A 20,493-nucleotide genomic window follows, 5' to 3' on the forward strand; every position below is an offset into this window, starting at 1 on the left:
AGATTATTTAATTAGATTTGTATCTTGAGTAGAATCTCAGCTTTATGCTAGTTTTGCTCATCATAAATAATTTTCTTTCTTACTCTATTGTTGACCAGTCTGTCAAGATCTTTTAGATGTTTCAGAGTCCTCATCTGATCTTTGCTTGGTCCAAGAGAAATCTCATGTTTGTTTTTATGGTAAAATACTCTATTGAGTATTTATTCAGTAGAACTGTTTGGAGGTTGAGTGCAGAATCTTTAAAGAGAAGTGGAGGAAGGTTAATATTCAGTGAATCCCAGTAGAGAATAGCAAGGAGGTGTTCCAGAAGGAGCAAACCTTGATACTAGTGTACCTCAAAGCTCCAGCTTACTGTTTCATGAAAAGACTTGGAACTATCTCTGTCCCATACCTGGTTTAAGATTCTCTTTAGGTTGAGGAAGATCAGCCAAGAAAAAGTTCTTTAGCTCTTCTGACAAGACTCTTCAAATGAAAATCCCAAGAGAATGTGTGCATGTTCTTCAGTAAGGTGTTAATCTCCTTGAAGGTCCTAATGGACATTAGGTTTCATAGAGCTCCCCTAGGACTTGGCTGGAGTAATTTGATGTTCAGCAGGTGCTACTGGAGTGGAGCATTTTGTAAATTTATTGATGTTATATCTTGAGTAATGCTCAAAATGCACTGAAGAAATGCCACTGCTTTGTGTAATGAGCTGTGATAAACAGAAAGCAAATAACAGTAAAGTATCTCAGCATTCTTAAATGAAGGTGCCCTGTGACAGGAATCTGCATTCCACTGCACGTTATTTTCTCAAACTCCCCTAAAACATTGCTGAGTTTTGTAGATTTATAAGTACATTTTATTTGCTGGCAGAGGACTGCCTGTGGTGTTCAGCACTATCGGACTTCTGGTTGCTTTATATTTCTTATGCAGGTTCTCAAGCTTTACGGGACTTTGGTGTAATTAAGGATAAAAAAATATGAAAGAACTGGTAGACTGAAACTTGTCAGTTAAAAAATGGCTCTCGTAGGTTCTCACAGATTAAAAATTATGTTTTCTGCTGTGAGCTGCAGATTGAAATCAGTCAGAGTTCGCCGCTAACTAGTTTCTAGGTAAAAGTTGTTGATTACAGAAAGAGAGAAACAGATTTTTTTTTTCTTTTTCTTTTTTTTTTTTTTTTTTTTTTTTAAAGTACAGGAAGTTACTGTGTGGGTGTCAGTGATTGGGTTATAAGTAAAATGCTCTAGTGCTTTGATCGTGGGACCTGTTGCTTATGCCCCACCCTTACCACTTCCTTTCAGTGCAGCCCCATGCATTCCACATTGCGGTTATAGCAGCGCTGTTAACCAGTGAGATTAACCACTACTGACAAGCATCTGACACATTACTCTCTATGCTCTGGACTCCTTGTCAGGCCCTTGAGTTCCTGAAGAAAGCCACTCTATCCAGGGAGGATGAGCAACACTTGACCCCTCCTGTTACAGAGAGTTCCTTCCCCATCAAGTTAGCCCCACAACAGGAGTGTGTGTGACCTGGATTCCAAGGGGACAAGGCACACCAGGTTGTAGGATACAATCAGGTCCCAGTGATACCTTGCATTGTCTTGGTTTTTAGCGCCAAGTATTCCCGTAGGCCTCCTTAGGGATGGGAGAGGTAACACACACCCAAGTGTCAGAGAGATAATTTAGTGCCTTTAAGGCTCCTGGTGCATTCAGTGACCCACGCCCCATACCCACCACTCCGTATTCCTGCATGGTGCTGAAATGACAGGATATAGTCAGTGTCACCAGGTGCTAGTTGGCATCCTCCAAACAAGTGTTACTGGCCCTGCTCAACTAATGATGGTTCAGGTGCACATGGTTGCTGGAGAAGCTCAGAGACAACATTTTTTGCCATCAAGAAGTTTGGATGAATGTGATTCTGCCTTAATCGTGATTCCAGGAGTGATGGATGAAGTACCCAAATTTCAGGATGCATGGAGAACCCTAGAACTGGCAGTAGGTTCAAAATGGCTTCTCATGCAAAAGTCACCCTGAAGCCTCCAAACTGGTACCCTCAGTGTTTCCATGACTTGTGCTGGCAGCATTCTTACCTTTAAGATCCTTCCTGTTCAAACCATTCTGAGGTTCTGTGATATTAGTGGAAGAACCTTCACCACAGAGCAGTGTGAAACCTTCAACCTTTCCTAAATTTTTAATGCTTGTTTATAGTGGTTTTCATCTTTTTAACTATGGAAGAATAAAAGTCCTAAAAACACAGGAAGAAAATACACTTTTCAATTTGTGAATTGAAAGCAGCGTGCTGCTTTCTTGCAATGATTATTTAATAAACACAATTATTTTAAGAATTTTTGTTTTTAAAATAGTTTTTCACTTGTGTAAATGTTATAATATATATTATGTTATTGTATATTAGTGAATAATAGAGGTAGTGAATATTATATTAATAGTGAACTTTTAAAATGCTAATGTGCTTAAAAATTTGACTTTTTCTTTGGGGCGTCAATATGTAAATAGAAAAATACAATGTAACTTGGAATGTATAGAATCGTAGCTTCTCAGACTGATAGGTGTTGGGAGGGATATTAAATATCATCCAGTTCTAACCCCCCTGCCTTGGGCAGGAACACCTTCCACTAGACCAGGTTGTTCCAAGTCCTGTCCAGACTGGCCTTGAATAATTCCAGGGATGAGGAGTCCACAGCCACTGTGAGTAAATTTAAAGGAATAACATATTGAATTCATCCTGTATAAGAAATAAATTAGTGGAGTTACTTAGCTGCTATTTGAAATAAAGGTGTTAAAATAAATTCCACTGGTAAATTACTATTCCACACTGCATATGGGGAGGTTGTCAAAAAACTTCAGCTTTGTTTAGTGATCCATTTATTTTTTGTAGCTCTGGTCTATGATGGCAACTGAATATTGGCTTTTCAGAGGTTAGTGGTTAACACCTCTGTATTAACCTTTTTGAGTTAAGGGCTTCAGTTTTGTTCTCACAGTGTTTTTATAACTTGTTACGGTTTGGAAATATTAAAAAAAAATTTACTGAAAAAATACAGGGGACAGTAGCCTGCCTTGGGTTAGAAAGCATGACTGATCCCTCAGAGATGCCTGGTTCTGTGGAGCTCCAAACCTCAGTGCAAACCCAAAGGTTTACAGAGTTTTTGAGTGACTAGAAATTATTGCAAAATAATAGTAATGATGTTACGGATCATAAATTTAATCAGTCAAGGTGTAAGGGTTCAATATTTCACCAAATCACTAATTACTAGACTGCTAGATGTATTTTGCCATCTTACCAAAAAAGACAGAAAAGGCTGATTCAAGCAAAATTTGGCTGATAAACTCCTATTTTTTCATCTTGCCAGTTGGCTGACAAATGATATCTGAACATGCTGGTAGCTTAAAAATGAAAAGGGGTCAGGGGTTTAAGATCTTAACAGGTCTTCAGCATCTTAATATTGTGTTTATTGAACCAATCTGCAAATATGTTGAATGTTGTAATCCATCACCTACAGAAACACTAATTCCCTAATTTGGGATGGCCATCCTTTGCCTGTCCTTTGAAGTGTGGTTGCAGAAGGTTGTTATCAGCCTCAGAGAAGCTAGAAGTGCAAGACAAAATACCAGCAGAGCATCTTTTTCTTCTGTTCCTGTGGTGCAGGGAGCTTGCAAGGGAAATTGCAGATGGATTTGCCCACTCAAGTGCTCATGGTTATGGAGGGATCTAAAAGAGCTGTTCTGATGGCACTTTGACCTCAAAGCTTTAGTGATTAGATACCCAGATAATCACACATATGCAGACATGTTCCAGGTTTCCCTGGACCAGAATTGTCCAAGTGAAAGTTTTAGATTCACTCTTTGGGGCTGTCTTTTGTACCCCTGGGACCATTTCAGAAGCCTCTTGCTCCTTGTGTGTGTAAGCAGCTGCTGGCCCAGCCCAGGGCAGTGCAGGCAATGTTTGTGCAGCTTCTGCTGCTCCCTTCCTTTGTGTTAGATGCTTCCTCCTCCTTCATGCCAACGATAAATATAGTTCTTTTTTGTATGTGTCACTTCTCTAAATTTAAGGCATTTTATGGTTTGACTGTTTTTGCAATTTTAGACTTATTTCTCATCTTTAAGGCAGCCCAAGAGCACTGGCAGTGCACACTGAACTTGTGTTGACACTTTCACTGAGGTAAAGAAGGCTTAGATCTGCTACTTTCTGAGTTGGACATATTAATGGGTTTTAGTAGTTTGTTTGCCTAAGATGTGTCTTCAGTGTGGCAACTAGATAAAAATTCAGACTTTACAATTTGTTCAGTATCTTCCATATAAATGCAGGCCAAAGTCTGAGTGCTTTGCTTGTGCAGTTACTGAGTTCAGTTCTTGAAAGAAAATGATGTCTTGTGAATACTTAGTGTTAAAACACGTCATGGTTTTGTGGACTTTTTTTTGTTTTACTTGCACCATATACAGTGTTCCCATGTAGAAATTTGCTCTATGTATTTAGTCAGATAAATTTTAAAAGAAAGAAGCCACGTTAGGTATATAATGGATATAATTAGGAGTTAGGTACAAAAGAAAGGATTGTGTTAATCAGAAAAAATAATGTAATATAATTCCCTTTATTTAATTTAGATTTAACTCTGAATTATGTGGATTTATTGAAGTTGTGGGTATCAGTCATTTGATCTAGAGCAGGGTATATAGAGTTCTGTTCTTTACTCATTGTGAGATGACAGGAGTGCTGGGATGTTTATTTGTGCATGATGCCACACACCTGTTTCCTTAGAACTTTTTCAACACCCAGAGTTATTCACAAGTACGCTGGTGCCTGTTTACCTTTATTTTTTTCCCCTCATCTGTAGCTGAGAGTGAGAAAGAAAATCAGCCTCAAAGTTGTGATTGACAGGAAAAGTTTTTTTATTTTTCATGCCTTCTAGAAGACCTGACAGTTGCATTAGAGCACAGGCATCCCTTGTTGTGTAGGATAAATGACTCATGGGTGGAGCACCTGCCTGGCCACAAGCTAAAAATTCCATTCACGCTTTGATTCTCTTGTTTATGCTAGCCTCTCAGAGTAAAGATATTTCAGTACTGATGGTTGAAAGAGGTTGTCCAGAAGCTGTTTCAGAGCAGATTGTTAGGCTGAACATGTAACGATTTCTCACCTTTCAAGAAGTTTGTAGATTGTCAGAATGTTTCTCTTAAGCAGAAGTTTTTGGTGAACTCAGGGTGCAAACTCTGCAAATATTAAGCAAAAACAGTTCTGAGGGGGTTTTGCAAGGGAAAACTTCTCCCTTCTGTTACAAAAAATATGTTGTGATTTTTTTGCAAAGAACATTATCAAATAGTTGAGTTTGAAATAGCCCCTGTTGAAGACAAAGACCTCCAAGTATTCCGTAGGAAATTTAGTTTATGTAACTGACATTCAGGCAAAGTTTGAAACCATTTTTTCTGTGAGTTCAGTTTATGAAGGTTTTACTCTGCATCACTGGAGGAGCTGGTTAATCTTAACAGGATGGTGGAAAACATGCTGAGTAAGTTGGGAATGAGATGTAAATTTGGTAAACTGCCAAGAGAAAGATGTGCTGGGAGGCACCTGAGGCTTCTTCTGCCATGTGAAAAAAGAGGAGAGGTGGAAGTCCTGGGATTATATGCTCAGGTATGGACTTAACTCACCTTATTACTCCTTATCCTCTGCTACAAAACTCTGATTTCTTAAAGGCTGTTTTTCAGTTTAGAAAGTATCCTGGAAAAGAGCCCTTGTTTAGTGAAAGTTTAAAGTTGTGTCATTTCCACTCTCTCCTGTTTGCCCATGAGCATGATCCATCTAGGCTCCAAAGGCAGGAAAAATGCTGCTTCTCATCATTTAGCAAGATCCTCTTCTAAGCAGAAAGTCAGGCCCAGCATTGAAACATAGAATATTGAGACAGTTCTAAATATTTTGCTTCGTTGTCAATATCTTGTAATTCAACAAGACAAATTTTGTGTTTGCATCCTCTCAGTGAGGTTATATTTGCTTTGAAATATAGATCTCAGCCCTCCAAACTCAAGTTTGCTGTGGGGTATGAAATTAGATAAGCCCTTTGTATGGGTGGAGTTCACTCTAAGTAACAGCACTTGCTGTGGTAAACCATTTTGTTCATCATCTCTTTTTGCTGAAGTGAGTCCTCGGTGTGGTTTGGGTGCACCACTTGGGTAACTGCTGAAACTGCTGTGGTTTCAGAATAGGACCTGTTTTGCTTTTTTCTGAACTTTTTTCCCTGAAACTATTAGCAGAAAAATCAAATAAGGGTTACAACTGTTTGCTTGCCATACTTCAGAACAATGAGCAGAGTCATGTGCAAATACAACATCTTCCAGCAAATGGAAGATTAGTGCAATCTCAGTTATGACTATATTTTGCAGTATTGCAATTTTACCAGTGTCCATCAGTACAGCTGGTAACCTTTTACTGTGGTTTGGGTACTTTTGCTTTATGTTGTGGAAAGCCCATACCCACATTCTTGACATACTGAACATGGGACTACAAAAATCTTTGTGTAGTTAATATGGGAGACTTACACTTGCTGTAAGTCAGCAAAGATATCAGAAAGATAATGCTGGTGTTGTTCTTACTAATTTGTGACTAAAAAATTAGTAAATTTGAACATCTAACAGAACCAAACAAACTTCTGCCAGGCCTCAAAACCATGTTTGCAGAGTGTGACACTAAAAGGGCACTAAAAGGGAGATTTGGACTTGGAGTTGGATTTGGTGGTCCTCGTGGATCATCAACCTTGTGGTTGATGTATTCAGAGTAGGTGCTGCCCTTAAAATTGCTCTGCAGAAGATAAACCTTATTGCATAAGGTTTCCCCTCTCACTTTTTTTTTTTTTTCAAAATAGAAAAAGTACCACCCTACTCTATTCTTTAACATCTAAAAATCTGAAGAAAATGGCACTCAGTGTGTAAAATGAAAGCTTAATATCATTAGCAGTAACTCTCATTATATGGTGACATTTCCTCTACAACAAAGTGATTCTTTGTGATCTTTTGTGAAGATGAAGCACGAGAAACCCTGATGCTCTGTGCAGGTTCAAAACCACCCAGGGCTTTGTGCAAAAACCTTAAACAGGCCACCCAGAAAAACCAGTCTTGCTGAACAAATACGTTGCAAACCCAGCATTTGTATTAACAGTCACCAATTCCACAAAGTGGTTTCGCTAGCAGAAGGTTTAACCTAAGAAAAAAGCAGCTTAAAATGGGTCAGTTTCACCTCTGTCAATCCAAATTGGTTTTGGGCAATACAGGGTGAGGTTTGAGGGGGAATTTCCTTGCTGGTAACTGGCAATAGAGGAAAGGGAAATAACCTAGAGGGCTCTTGTTTTGCCTTGACCAGAAGTTGGAAATGCAGATACTTTAATTCTCTTGGTAATTCTCCAAGGACAGTTTGGATGGAGCTACCCAGTCTAGTAGAAGGTGTCCCTGCCCCTGGCAGGGGGTTAAAGCTGGATGAGCTTTAAGGCACCTTCCAACCCAAACCATTCTGGAATTCTATGACTCTAATTTAAAACAAGTTAAAATAAGTTGCTCTTTTCTGTGGAGCATTGCATACAAAATGCTGAGTTGCTCATCCCTTGCCAGGCTTGCATGTCCCCTGGCATGGGACGGCTGTGGCAGTGGTGAGATCTGGAGGCCACCAGGATGGGCAGGATGGAAGTGCAACACTCCATTCCAGAGAGCAAAAGGTGCCCTGTGGTAGGGCAGGTGGGGTGAGGGAGGGTCTGTACTTGTGAGGAGAACAATTTCCTCCGTAGTCTTCACTTCCTTCCATGAAGGACAAAGCACTGGCCTGATCTGCCTCTCTTTAGGAGTCACGCGGGCCATTGCTGCCATGGGGATCTGTATATCCATGTCAAATATGTTGTCCAGTACTGAACCTTGGAAAATAGTGCTGGGGTGAGCTTTAAGACATCTCCCTTTATCTTCCAGCTTCAAGGCAGCTGAACCAGTGTTACTTCTAGAAACTTTCTCAAACCTCGTGGATGTGTTGATAGAATGTCTCCCAGAGCGATGGTCGTGGCACCAAGGCTGCCAGGGCTCAAGGAGCATTTGGACAACGCTCTCGGGACAGGGTGGGATTGTTGTGGTGGCTGTGCAGGGCCAGGGGTTGGGCTGGATGATCCCTGAGGGTCTCTTCCAACTCAGCATGTTCTCAGATTCTATGAAAGTTATAAGTTCCCTGGGCAGTCTGGAGTATCCTTAAGTTTTAAAAGTGTTGTGTATTTTCTGATGTGAATCTCTTTCGGTCCAGTCTAAATCCATTCATCTTTTTCCTGATGGAAGACTTGCAGGACTATGATCACGTTCCCCTCCAACACTGTTAGGACTAAACAAATCCAGGTCTATCTCCTACTGCACGTGCCTTGTTTTCCGTGTCTCTCTCTGTCTGCTTCTTCAGCTGGGGACTTGCTTGCTTCGCACTTTGCATGCAGCTCAATGCCTGCCAGTGGTGCCAGTATTGCACCCGAGTCTGACATTGACGCTGCACTGTTGAGAGTCTGTGTGATTCCCTCAGCTCCGTGTAAACCTGATTCCCTCAGCTCCGTGTAAACCTGATTCCCTCAGCTCCCTGGATACCCAGTTCCCTCAGCTCCCTGTCCGCATGAGCCTCTGACTTCGGGGAATAGAGGCCAGCTGAGTACAAGTGAGGATGGCTTTTGGCCGGCCCTGGGGCAGGAGAGGCTGAGCTGGGATTTACTGGAAGTTGCTGAATAGGTCATTTATTCAGTGCAAGTTTGCTGATCTTTATTTCCCTTTGATAAAAATATTTCCACACATCTGAGCATATATTCTGAAGTTCATGAGCATGCACCAAAATACTTTCTGAAAAGCTCCCAGGCCGTGACTTAGATGTGCCAAGAATCTCTGAAATTTGGGGATTGATTCCATTTCTTTGTGCTTTCCTAGTATGTATATCATAACGGGAATGAATGATAAGATTCCTATTAAATTATAGTTCAAATAATTGGATATTTCAAAGCCGCTCTATTGCTACAAATAATGTATGAAATTCAGGTTATTATGCAGAAAGTTGTACGTATTGGTTTATTTTAAGAATGTTTCTAGATTTTCCTGTATCAAGTACATATTGCAATCGAGTGTTCACCCAAGGAATATTTTCCCTGGAAGCTGGACAAATACTTCTCAGGAGCAATCTTTTTTTTTTTTTTTTTTTTTTTTTTTAGGTGGGGCAGGAGGGGAACAAATATATTTGTCTGTTTAGTTGCTTGACCTCACAAAATAGTCTTTTGGTAAGGGGAATTAAAAATCAACCCTTGAGGCTTTAATTGCAACAAATTAAGTATACACATAATATTTATGAGCATACACAATAATTCCTGTGATGCCTGTTGTTGGGGTGGAATATAAGAAGAGTCACCTAAAAAAGGTGGGCTGTGGAGCAAAGACCCCAGAGAGAGGTGATTTCTTAATCAGCCTCCTTTTCTTTGTGTATGTGGTGGTAGAAGGATGAATCAATTCCAGGAAAAAAGCAGAATGCAGGCATTCTGTAAAGTCACAGCTAAGTTACTCTTCAATCCTATTTCACATGACTTATCTTTAGTGATACATGGGTTTTTATTTTGTCTTCTATATAATATCAAGCTTAAATTTAAAATATCTCTAATCCTGGAAAATCAAAGTCATACTTGTCAATTTTTTTTCTGACCAAATGTCTTTATAATGGGTTTCATAATTTAAAATCTTGATGGTATTAATATTTTGGTATGTATAAATAAATAAACTCACTTAAAATAAAACAACTGTTTTAGATGATTTGCACTGAGAAATAAATATCATTATATTGGGTTAAATTTTCACCCACCCCAGGAAGGATGGATGATGCTTAAGTGTATCAGCACAGTTTCCTATTTCAGGGCTTTGCATTGTCCATGGTAAGTAACTTCTCTTTTTCTCCTTTTGTTTTTGTTTTTTTGTTTTTTTTTTTTTTTTTGTTTTTTTGTTTTTTGTTTTTTCCTAAACTTTCCAGGTAAAAGTACTCCTGTAAGCCACCTTGGGTCTGCAGATTTTCCCAAGCCCCATGATCCATTCCAGCCATTTGGGGCTGACAGCAGTGACCTGTTTCAAAGTAAAAAGGGGTTTGGGGACCCATTTAGTGGAAAAGATCCATTTGCTCCCTCCTCTTCAAGTAAAACTTCTAAAGACTCTTCCTTGGGGTTTGCAGACTTCAGCTCTGTAAGTTAAGTTCCTTGTCTCTGAGCAAACCACTTTCTGCTCTGCTTGCAGCAATCTCTGTTGGGTTTTTGTCTTACTGCAAACCTACTGTTCCCTGGCTTCTGTCTCTCAGTACCTTCATGCTGTCCTCATTGTTTTTGTATTAATATTTCTGTAATAAAAAGGTGTTATTTCAATAAAAAAGAAGTTTCCTACTAAATTTTCAAAGTTTTACGTGCATTTAAATTATTTTAGTACAGTGTGCCTTTACTCTCAAATTCTTTGTAGCAGAATCTGTATATTGTTTTTGTTGCATGGAGGCTATTTTGTAAAGGGATTTTTGGGAGCCAGTGATGTAAAGACTCAAAAACAATTGATATTGAACATTTCTCTAGCAATTTCACCATATCCTGAGAAGCAAATCCTTGAAGGGAAAGTTTCTAATAAGTACTTGTAACTGTTTGTGGAGAAAATTCTGACATTTGCTGTATATGATGGAATGTGATCATAGAGAGACACAGAAATTGACAGAGAAATTGAAAATTTAGCTGTTGAATTTTGTTCCTGTTACTGATGTTGTAGAAAAGACAGAGAAAACAAAATGGTTTTGTAGAACCAAATAGAAAGGTCCACACTGCACTCCAGAAGACAGTCCCAGAAGGTTTGAAAACAAAGCCAGGTCCCCATTCAATTAAAAATACTGGGGCTCCCAAAGCCTGGCTTTGGTTTTAGTGCTGGAATTGGGAACCATTGTAAATGCAATGGTGATGTGGTTCTTATTGCTTCCATAAGTGGATAGAATCTGTTCCATCCACAGCCTCAGGCTTCTTCCTCCTTTCACGTTTTTGTTTTCTCATGTTGCCACGCAGTAAAATTGAACTTACTCTGTTCCTTAACTCTGCTGGACACAGGTCAGTGTTCAGCAAAGGGAGATGGTGAAGCTGAATCTTTCAGGTTGTTTCTTTTTAATGTTTTGGGGTTTTTTTTCCCTAGTTATTATTTAATATGAAATGTGTATCACTTTCCTATTTGATACTGTTAGCTGAGGTCATCTGTGCAGACTTTAGTTGGCCTCAGGTCTTTAATTTATCACTTTTGAAACATCCAATTTCAAGATGTGTTGTATGTTTGACTACAGCTAGTTGGATTTGCACAGTTAAATTCTGATTGTGTACAAACTGGTGACATTCTTAATAAAAATAAGACACAAAACCTGCTTTATCTGAAGTTTCTTCAACAACATCTAATTTCTTCCTGCAATCAAAGACAAATGATGGAATGGAATGACTTACCCAGATGTCATCTTACTTTCCAGATTGTATTTCTTAAGTTAAAACGTGGTTTACTCTGAGTGATTGTATTAAATGATTGACCAAAATCTCTGATCCCAGTCCTAGTGGGTGCTCCAGGGTCAAATTTGCTGTGCTATCAGGTTCTCAGCTGAGATTAACTTTAGAAGAAAAGGAACAAGTAGGAAAAATGAGATAATGAGCAGTAGCCACTTAATAATTCCTGTTAAATGGCATTTCATCAAATGAAATAAATTTTTAAATCCGTTTTCTGAATTAATTTCTCCTCCTGTAGGAAAAAAAGAAATGTTGACTGAATTTGGCTGAAAAGACAGATTTGATCCCTTTTCTCCTCAGTTGATGAGGTTTTTTTTCCTTTTCTATGACACAATTATGCTGCTACACTTGACAATTTCTAATCCTGCTGTACAATGTTTTAAATTACCTTGAAATTATTGAGAATATTGTGCTTCTCTTTGCCTCATGGTTGGGAAACTTTGTTCACAATTGAAATGAAAATCAGTTTTACTTACAGAAGGTTTTTGACATCTACTTTGAATCCATGGAATCTGAGAACAGAATCATGTACAAGTGAATAATCAAGCAACCTGATTTTTAATTGAAATCCTGAACTGTTGCAAGAAAGAGCATGAGAACCTTCATTATATTTTAGTAGGAAAATCTGGTGCTTTTTTGACACACTGGCAAATCCATGCACCCAGAGTTTATGTATATTTTCATTGCATCCTTAACTTTGTTGCTGTCATTCAATATGATTCATTGGAACAAAACAGTCTTTTGGTAGCTCAGATTTCAGGTATTTCTGGGTTCCAGCTGCAGTTTACAGAACAACAAGAAAAGCCTTTTTTTCTGCCAAGAAACAGAACACTTAGCACTAAGCTTTTTGCCTCAGTACAAGCTGGAAATTCAGTACGCACAAATCAGTGGAGCTTTTTGTGATTTGATTAGTCTTGCTGCAGTCTGCTGGTTTCATCTATGCCTTGGGTCTGACTATACTTCTGAAAAAGAAAAGGAAATGAAGGGTTTAATGCAATTACACATGTGACACATTTATAGACTTGTTGAAACCTGGACATATGCCAAAAATTGTTATTGTATTAAATTACCTTTTTCTAGACAACCTGTGCAAGAATCTGTGGCATTAATGAACTGTTCTGTATTTATTCCACTACTCAATGGTGAGAGTTATCTCCTGAAAATTGTACTTTGTGCCAACTACTTGTAATAAGGCACATCCAGATTTGTTTCCAATGAATCACTTGCCTATTTTTCCTTTTTTTTTTTCTTTCCACTCAGCGCTTTTAACTGCAAAAATATAACTCGTGTCCCGTAAACAAGTTATAATTGGGACTCTCCTAAACTTTGGAAGCCTTATCCTAGAATAGAAGCCATAGAAGTAAAACTGGTTTCTCAACATTAAAAAAATACCCCAAATAGTTTGACCAAAGTGTCTTATATTTCTGAAAATAGTAACCAGACATTTTCCATCCCAGCTGTTGGATCTGCCTAAATTCCTGGACTAAGCAGAGAATTCCTGCTTCCATTTGTATATGTCTTTACCTTGATTAAAATAGTCTATTTCAAATCATAATGACCTTTTCAATCTTAACCTATCAACTGACATTATTTCAATGAGGAATAGAGTAGAATCTCTCCATTTTAAAAGTGAAATCTCAAAAGGTGTTGTTGCACTTCTATTGTATTTCAGTAACATCAAATGCAAAGATTCTCATCTAAATTTTTATAGCAATGAAAGCAGATACATTGCATGAAGAAAAGTAGGGTTTTTTGCATCAAATCATCTCTAAAGTCATACTAGGAGAAAAAAATGAGGAATGATGGGCATCCAGAGGCATGATCAAATTATGAGTAAATGAGAATTGGGCTTGGGTTAAAAGAAATTCACATAGGTGGATTTATTTCAAAATACATAAAATATAGAAATTACAGGTACACTGCAGAGTGGAGGAGGAGGCTGGGCTGGGACCATCACAGTGTTTATGCATCTAGGCAGGGTTTAGCACTGAAGCTTGCATTTTAACACTCAGTTCAATATTTGGTCTAGGCAGGTGTAGCTGCAGCAGGCTGTGCTCAGAGTCACTGTGTCCTGGGCCACAAGGAATTTTTGCAGTATACATCCAGCTGAAATTTTTCTCCTCAAAAACCCCTCAAATAATATGTTTTCCTGCACGCACACACAAAAAAAAATCCCCAAAAAAACTTCAAAACAAAAACCAAAAAGCAGATTTTAGAAGTGGCCTTTAATGCAAACATTTGCATGCAGCTGTTCCCATCCTCCTTCTCAGCAAATGCTAAAATTAGCTGGGAACAGATTATATTTGAGTTTGAAATTGCTATGATTTCAATTTTAAAAATTCAGATTTTGTTCAAAAAGTTCAAACAAGCAAACTTTTGCATCCTTCAGTGGTAAATACTAGAATATAATTTTGAACAAGTTCTGCTGCCCTGTACTTGTGTCTGGGGGAGCCCAAACAGGTTTAGGAGCTGAATGTTATAAAGTGTGATATTTTCTTAGTGTTCTCTGCTGAAGTAAATTGGATTCTCTCACATTATTTCTTGCTTCTGAAACTGTGTATTTTATGAACAGCAACAGAAGCACTTTGGATAACTTTTGATTTGGTGATAAAACTTCCCACATGTGAGCAGTGTCCAAAATCACTTCTCAGACCCCTCACCCTTAGCAGGAACTACCACAATAAAACTCTCTGTTGTGCAGTTGCACAAGAATAAGTAACTATTAGCTTTACCTGGTATTTATTCTTAAAAATGGTTGTAGTTGCTGTGCTTCCAAACCATTGACTTCCTTTTCTTGTGCTTGTGGAGGGTTTTTTTGGGCAGTTTTCATACCCAGCTGAGCCACAGATGCAGGGCCTTACATCCCATGTGGGTTAATTTCCAGGTGGGAGGAGGAAGTAACTATGGAAATAAACTAAGTAAGGAAGTAAAGGAAGGAGGAATTAAGGAAATAAATCAAGGGACGAAATGAAAGAGGAAGAAATTAAGGAAATAAAGGATGAAGTGAGGAAACCAGTGAGTGAATTTCTGTGTCAATCTAGAACTGCCCTAAGACACAACGCTGTACTTGAGCTGTATAGTTAATAAGTCTAATTCTTTGTATTTTTTGCAAAATTTCTTCCAGCTGGTTGGTAACTTTATTAATTCATTTTCCATTTTCATTTTTTAGTTTGGAAATGAGGAACAGCAGCTGGCCTGGGCGAAGAGGGAGAGTGAAAAAGCAGAGCAGGAAAGACTGGCTCGGTTGAGGAGACAAGAACAAGAAGACCTTGAGTTGGCCATTGCACTCAGTAAGGCTGACATGCCAAACTCTTAAAGAGGGTCTTGGCCTCCACCCTGATCAAGAGAAACCTTGGAACAAAGCTTTTATAAAAATACTAAATTCTTGGTTTATATTTGTGAAAATAATTTAAGTCACCATCAGATCTAAACAGGACTGGCTGGTTGTGTCTGACCAGCTCTGTGTGGCTTCTCAAGTGCATAATCTGCAGGAAACACTGTATAAGCTGTATTATATGTTCTAGATAAAATTTATTGCTTGTAAGAAATTTAATGTGTAATCCTAAGGTACTGAAAGTTTCTTTATCTGAAACACAAATGTTGCATAGAGTAAACTGCAGCTTGTGAATCTGGTTTTTTTATAACCTGAATTCCACTGGGTCTTTGAGGCTGCAGTATGGATTTCAAAGAAAATGTCATAAAAAGAGAATATTTATAGAATTAGCTTTCACTTGTTGCATTTATTTAATAATTCATGGTAGGCTAATTAGTACTTCTTCTGCATCATCTATGTCAAAGCATAAATTCATTAGTATTTTTATCCAGAGGTTGTGGCTTTTACAAAAGAATCTGACAATTTATATATGATGGATACAGTGAACTCTATAAAACAGTACAAATTTGAAGACTCTAGAAATGAGTAGTTCTAATTTAAACTTTTGTTTGCATTGAGTTTTAATAATTGTATATGACTAAAAGTGGGAATTAATTCAGTTATAGTAAATGGGATAAATAATTTAGCAGTTAAATTATGAAGTAAAAATTTGCTTTGTTGTAAGCAAACAGGATTGCGAGGTGGTGATACACATTTGGGTGCTGCTTTAATGTGACATCAAGAAATGAAGTGGTGGAAAAGTTGCCATGTTTGAGGAGTGCTCAGCCCTACCACTCATTGTACCCTCATTTACTCCAACCCCCAGCACAGAGAATAGGTTGTGTTAGCCAGGTGACCCTCTGGGACAGTCTCTACCTCTGCTTCTTGAAGTCCACCTCTTTGGGGTTACAGATCAAGCAGCTTTAGCTGAAATGAAGCCAAGTTGAATCAGATTTTAGTTGCCAAATACACACTCACACATCAGTTCTGGCACTGTCTGGGTTGGCTCTAAAATCCAGTTTGCAGGACCCAGACCAGGCAGGGACAGGTTTTATATGCACTGAATGCTTCCACTTGGAAAAGACAACACAGAATGTGTTTGACATGTCATAGAAAAAAAATAAGTCTGTGAATTTAATTTGCTTACTAGAAATGCCTTTTCTGATTACAGGAATTCTAAACCTTCAGTTGTGTTTGCCTTGGAATTTTCTGTCTCATAGAGTAGGGATCTAGCACAGCATTTTTAAACGTCCGCAGTCCTCTTTCCTGCTCTTCGTTCTCTGGGAATACAAAAGCTTTACATTCTGTGTTTTTGCTGATGTGGCCCTTGTCTTACAATATTTTCTCTTTTTTTGAAATGTGATATTCCTTCATCATCTTCAATGCATTTCTATTTTTTATGTCCTTGCTTCCTTACTTTTATTTTCATACTACAATGACAGTGCCTGCTCAGTGAATGAAAACAATCTTTCCCTGTTCTGTTGGGATTGCCTTATCCTGGATGCTTTTCTTACACAGAGGAGTCAGGCTGGATCTTTTTTAGCATCTTGGTAGCTTTCAGCTCTGAAATGCAGCCAGGACGTGGCATTTGTAGTCTCAGGCTTTTGTGGGGAGGTAGGTGGATGGTGGGTGTGCATACACACAGCTGTTCATGTTTAGGATGTTATAAAACTCCCCTTTTGCCCTGTGTCTCCTCTGCTAATAGTACTACAAATAATGTAAACCTTTTATTCTCCTCAGAAGGAGGGAAGATTTATTTCTAATACCATACTTTCCTCTAATGAGCCCTTTGGGATGCAATAGAAGCTATTTCTAATTTTGAAGAACCTGATTTGAAATCCCTTCCCATTGCAATAATTTTTTCTTTCATATATGTTTGATTATATGATCAAACATACTAAACCACAATAAATTCTCTCTTCTGTTGGTGTATAGAACTTGAAATCTCTGAGAGCTAACTTGTGTCTGTCTTTAAGTAACATGATAAAACTTTTGCAGTGAAAGAGCAATTTTCAAAGGCAGGTGGCTGCAGGATTCTCAGTGCAGTTATACAAACAGTACCCATGTGTAAGATCCTCCTGTTCACTTGGACCCGAGTCCTTGTGGTGTCTCTTCTGCTACAATAAAATTTAGAAAGTAATACCAGTTCTGGATGCGATGATGTCACTCCAGTGGGACAGGTGGATGACTAAAGAGCTTGATGCATTTTGGAAGTTCTGTACCATAACAAGACTTTCTGCTGGTTTGTCAGGGCCCTAAAACACTGACTTTTTAATGCTTCTAGACCAATGAGGTGTTCAAGATGTCCAGCAGGGAGGCAGAAATGTGAATTAATCCAGCATTCTGTATAGTGTTAGGACTCATTTTTTTATTTCCTTATTGACTCTTCCTCATATTTGCTTGGACAGTAACTGCAGATCAACCAATGAACAGGTACAGAACACAATATATTGTCTATGCACAGTATTAGATTTAGGAACCTTAAATTTACTGAAACACTCTTGATTCAAAATGTTGTCACTGCAGTAGAAGAAAACCTAGCTGTGATTTCTCACTTTGTATTTAACACAATTTTCCATATAAAAAGGAAGATTCCCCACATTCTTTCCCTATGCTGTAACTCAGTGTTTGTACAATACCTGCACTTGCTCTTTGAGGCAAAACTTTATTGTAAGACATTGCTCTTCTTCCTCCAGACCAGTGAAATTTAAAGCACAAAGAGGCCTGTTGCTATTTGGGCAGAGAAAATACATACAATGTAAGATATGGAAAATGTGAATACCCCCAGCCCCAGTGCATATACAGTGTACAGTGAGATCCATATTATTTGTGTCTATGTGTATATATACATATATATATAGAGAGGTATTGTATATTGTAATCATAGTGTGTGTGTATATACATGTCCACATGCTATGTCCAGTATATAGTTCCTTGTGCTGTACATAAAATATGTATATACAATGAATATGTAGAATATGCATATATATTCTATATATTAAAGCTGGTGTGTATGTATGAATTCTGTAACTACAGATGGATACAGAACTGAATCTTTACAGAAATTCAGATTAGCTCGTGGCTCTGAGAGTTTCAAAGTCCTGGTTAAAGAAAAGAGGAGAAATTATTTCTAATCAATTTGTATCAAGATTTCTTTCATTGACATGAAAAACTGTGTCCATTAGCTGTGCCAGGTGTAAGAGAACCCTGGCAGAAAGTAGTAATTATCTGCACTGGATGTAATTTCACATTCTTTGTAGTTTTTAAAGTATCTGTTCGGAATGTAGGCTCAGCTGCTGATCTTGCATGTCATCTTTCTTCTCTGGGCTGAGGCAGTGAGTTTTCTTCTATGCTTGCTCGTAGTTTCCCTCTTCCCTCTTTCCTTTCTTTTCCTTTTTAAAAAATTATTTGTGGGGAGCTGTTCCCATACACACACTCCAACAGTCACAGGCAAAGGTGGAAAACATGTTTTTCTTGCTTCATTCCAGTTAGATTGGTCATCTGGATTCCAGTTCTGTGTTTCCTGCATTTCCACCTAAGCTTTTACTTCAGGAGGAACAAATATCCATTGCATATTTGGCTTAGAGGAAAGAGTGGGGGTGATTCTTCTTTCTACTGAGATAAATTATTAGCCTCTGTGGTATCTTGAGTGATCGGTCAGAGTTTAGCAAGGTTTTATGGTGGCACACATGTTTTATATGGAATGTGTGCTACTGGAATGACTCGTGGAAAGCCCTGGATTGCACAGAGCACTGAGGCACAGCAGTTAAACAGGACAGACAGACAATTATTCACATTGAACCTGCACATGCAGACAGTGCACATAGGGCACAGATATTGAATTACCACATTGCCCCTCACAGAACTGTGTGTTCACATTTGCCTTCAGTGGTTTCCCTCAGTTACCTTCAAATTGTCTTGCTGTAAAACCTCCCAGTCACCCTGCAATAAAACCAGATGCTCATAAAAGTCATACCTCCACAATAATGCTGTAGGAAATATTTTTATATGGGCAACTTTTTCTTCATGGAGCCTCTGCCCTGTGAGGGTCATCAGTCCTTCCTGCATCTTGTTCCATGTACTGTGCTCTCAAAGTGTAGGAAGTTCCAAGCTGTGTCTTTATAAGTCTTTTTATTTTTAATTCCCATCTGTGAAGTCTGTTGGCACTATTGTAGAAATCATTTTGTCATCTTATGCTCAAGGATAACACACTTTTCTTGAATTCTTATAATCCTTTTGGGGTTACTATTTCTTCTTTAGTGTTTCTCCATTGAGAAGAATATTTCTTCTGTAGAACCGTGGCCCAAGGAGTTTTGGTCCAAGTAGAATTGTTGCTTTCCCTTGTGTAAGAGTTTGATTTCTCCTTTCTTCTGTATTTTTTTCCTCCCTCTCAGGAATTTAATTTCTGCTTAATCCTCATTTAGAGCTGGAACTCTGTTGATGTGAATTGATCTCTACTGATAATGATCTAATTCAATTACCTTCCTGTACTAGTGGAACAGCCAAGTTATATATTTGGTTATATATTGCATCTATGTAGACTTCACAACAACCATCTTTTCTTAGAAAGGACTTCTGCTTGGAGTATGATGGAATCATAGAAGATTTATTTTTAGAGTAAATATGTTAACTATAATTCATTGACACACCTGTTTGATCAGTTGATATACTGCTCTTTTTACTTGAAAGTTTTATAAATAAAGGCTAATTTGTTATAAAATGGAATTTTCATTTTTCCAACTTCTGCCTCTCCCTTTAAGTTTCAAATGAAAACTCCTAATGACTATGGTTCCTTCTGCTGTTGCAAGTACAGAGTGCTCTTCTGGTGTCCCTTTATTAATATATCATTCTTCAGTCTGACCTGAAAAGGTGGAAACACAAAGTGGAAACTGCAATGTTGACCTGAATCTGACTAATATCTCCAAATATGTACATTATTGTGGTTATATTTATCTTTCAAATGTTATAACAAATTGTAAGGTATTTTAATTTTAACCCATCTCATGTGTTTATTGTTTAATATAATAAGAGAAATGTTATTGTTTAATATAATAAATGAAAGTTACTTTTTGGAGCTCTGAGATTTCAGCACTCTTTCTTTACTTTTTTTTTTTTTTTTTGTCCACAGATTCATGTTTTTCTGTTAAATTTGTGAATCTTGCTTTGAAGAACAGCTCTATTCTCTGCACTGAAATATTTTTCCTGTTGGCTGGTGCCCTCTGCACCGTTTTCCCTCCTGTCCTTCCCTTTCTTCCTTGTCCCAGCCAGATTTGGGCTGAGCAGACCAGTCCCAAAGCCAACACCACACCCTTCCCAAGCAGTCTGTGTGCAGCAGTGCTGGATGTCCTGGCAATCTGCACTGGGAGTGGCTGGGGAGATCACTGGAGACAACCTTTGCCTGGCTGGAAAAACACACCTCACTGTTGGGCTGTTCCATTTACTCACTTGGACTCATTCTTCTCCCAGCTCTTCACTGGCTGCTCCTGCTCACCTGGCCAAAGTGAGCAGCAGGTTGCCAAGGCAGGTTTCCCTCCAATATTTTCAGTACATTCACATTTTGGAGGATTTGAGTGCAGTGTGTCGTAGATCC

General features: G+C 38.4%; 1 protein-coding gene across 6 annotated transcripts in view; it reads left to right on the plus strand.

Moving 5' to 3' along the window:
- Positions 1-19,969, plus strand: part of EPS15L1 (epidermal growth factor receptor pathway substrate 15 like 1) — a 46,794-nt gene extending 26,825 nt beyond the window's left edge. For 5 of the 6 annotated variants that reach the window (XM_041460763.1, XM_041460762.1, XM_041460764.1 and 2 more), the window contains 2 exons: positions 10,000-10,205; positions 14,700-19,969. In XM_041460763.1, the coding sequence (XP_041316697.1) occupies positions 10,000-10,205; positions 14,700-14,846 (353 nt within the window). In that variant the 3' untranslated portion in view covers positions 14,847-19,969. The remainder of the gene's footprint in view (positions 1-9,999; positions 10,206-14,699) is intronic. The other variant, XM_041460766.1, reaches the window with a different exon arrangement.
- Positions 19,970-20,493: the final 524 nt, after the last annotated feature.

Source organism: Pyrgilauda ruficollis, unplaced genomic scaffold (assembly GCF_017590135.1).
Source record: "Pyrgilauda ruficollis isolate IOZ18807 unplaced genomic scaffold, ASM1759013v1 scaffold148, whole genome shotgun sequence".
NCBI lineage: Eukaryota > Metazoa > Chordata > Aves > Passeriformes > Passeridae > Pyrgilauda > Pyrgilauda ruficollis.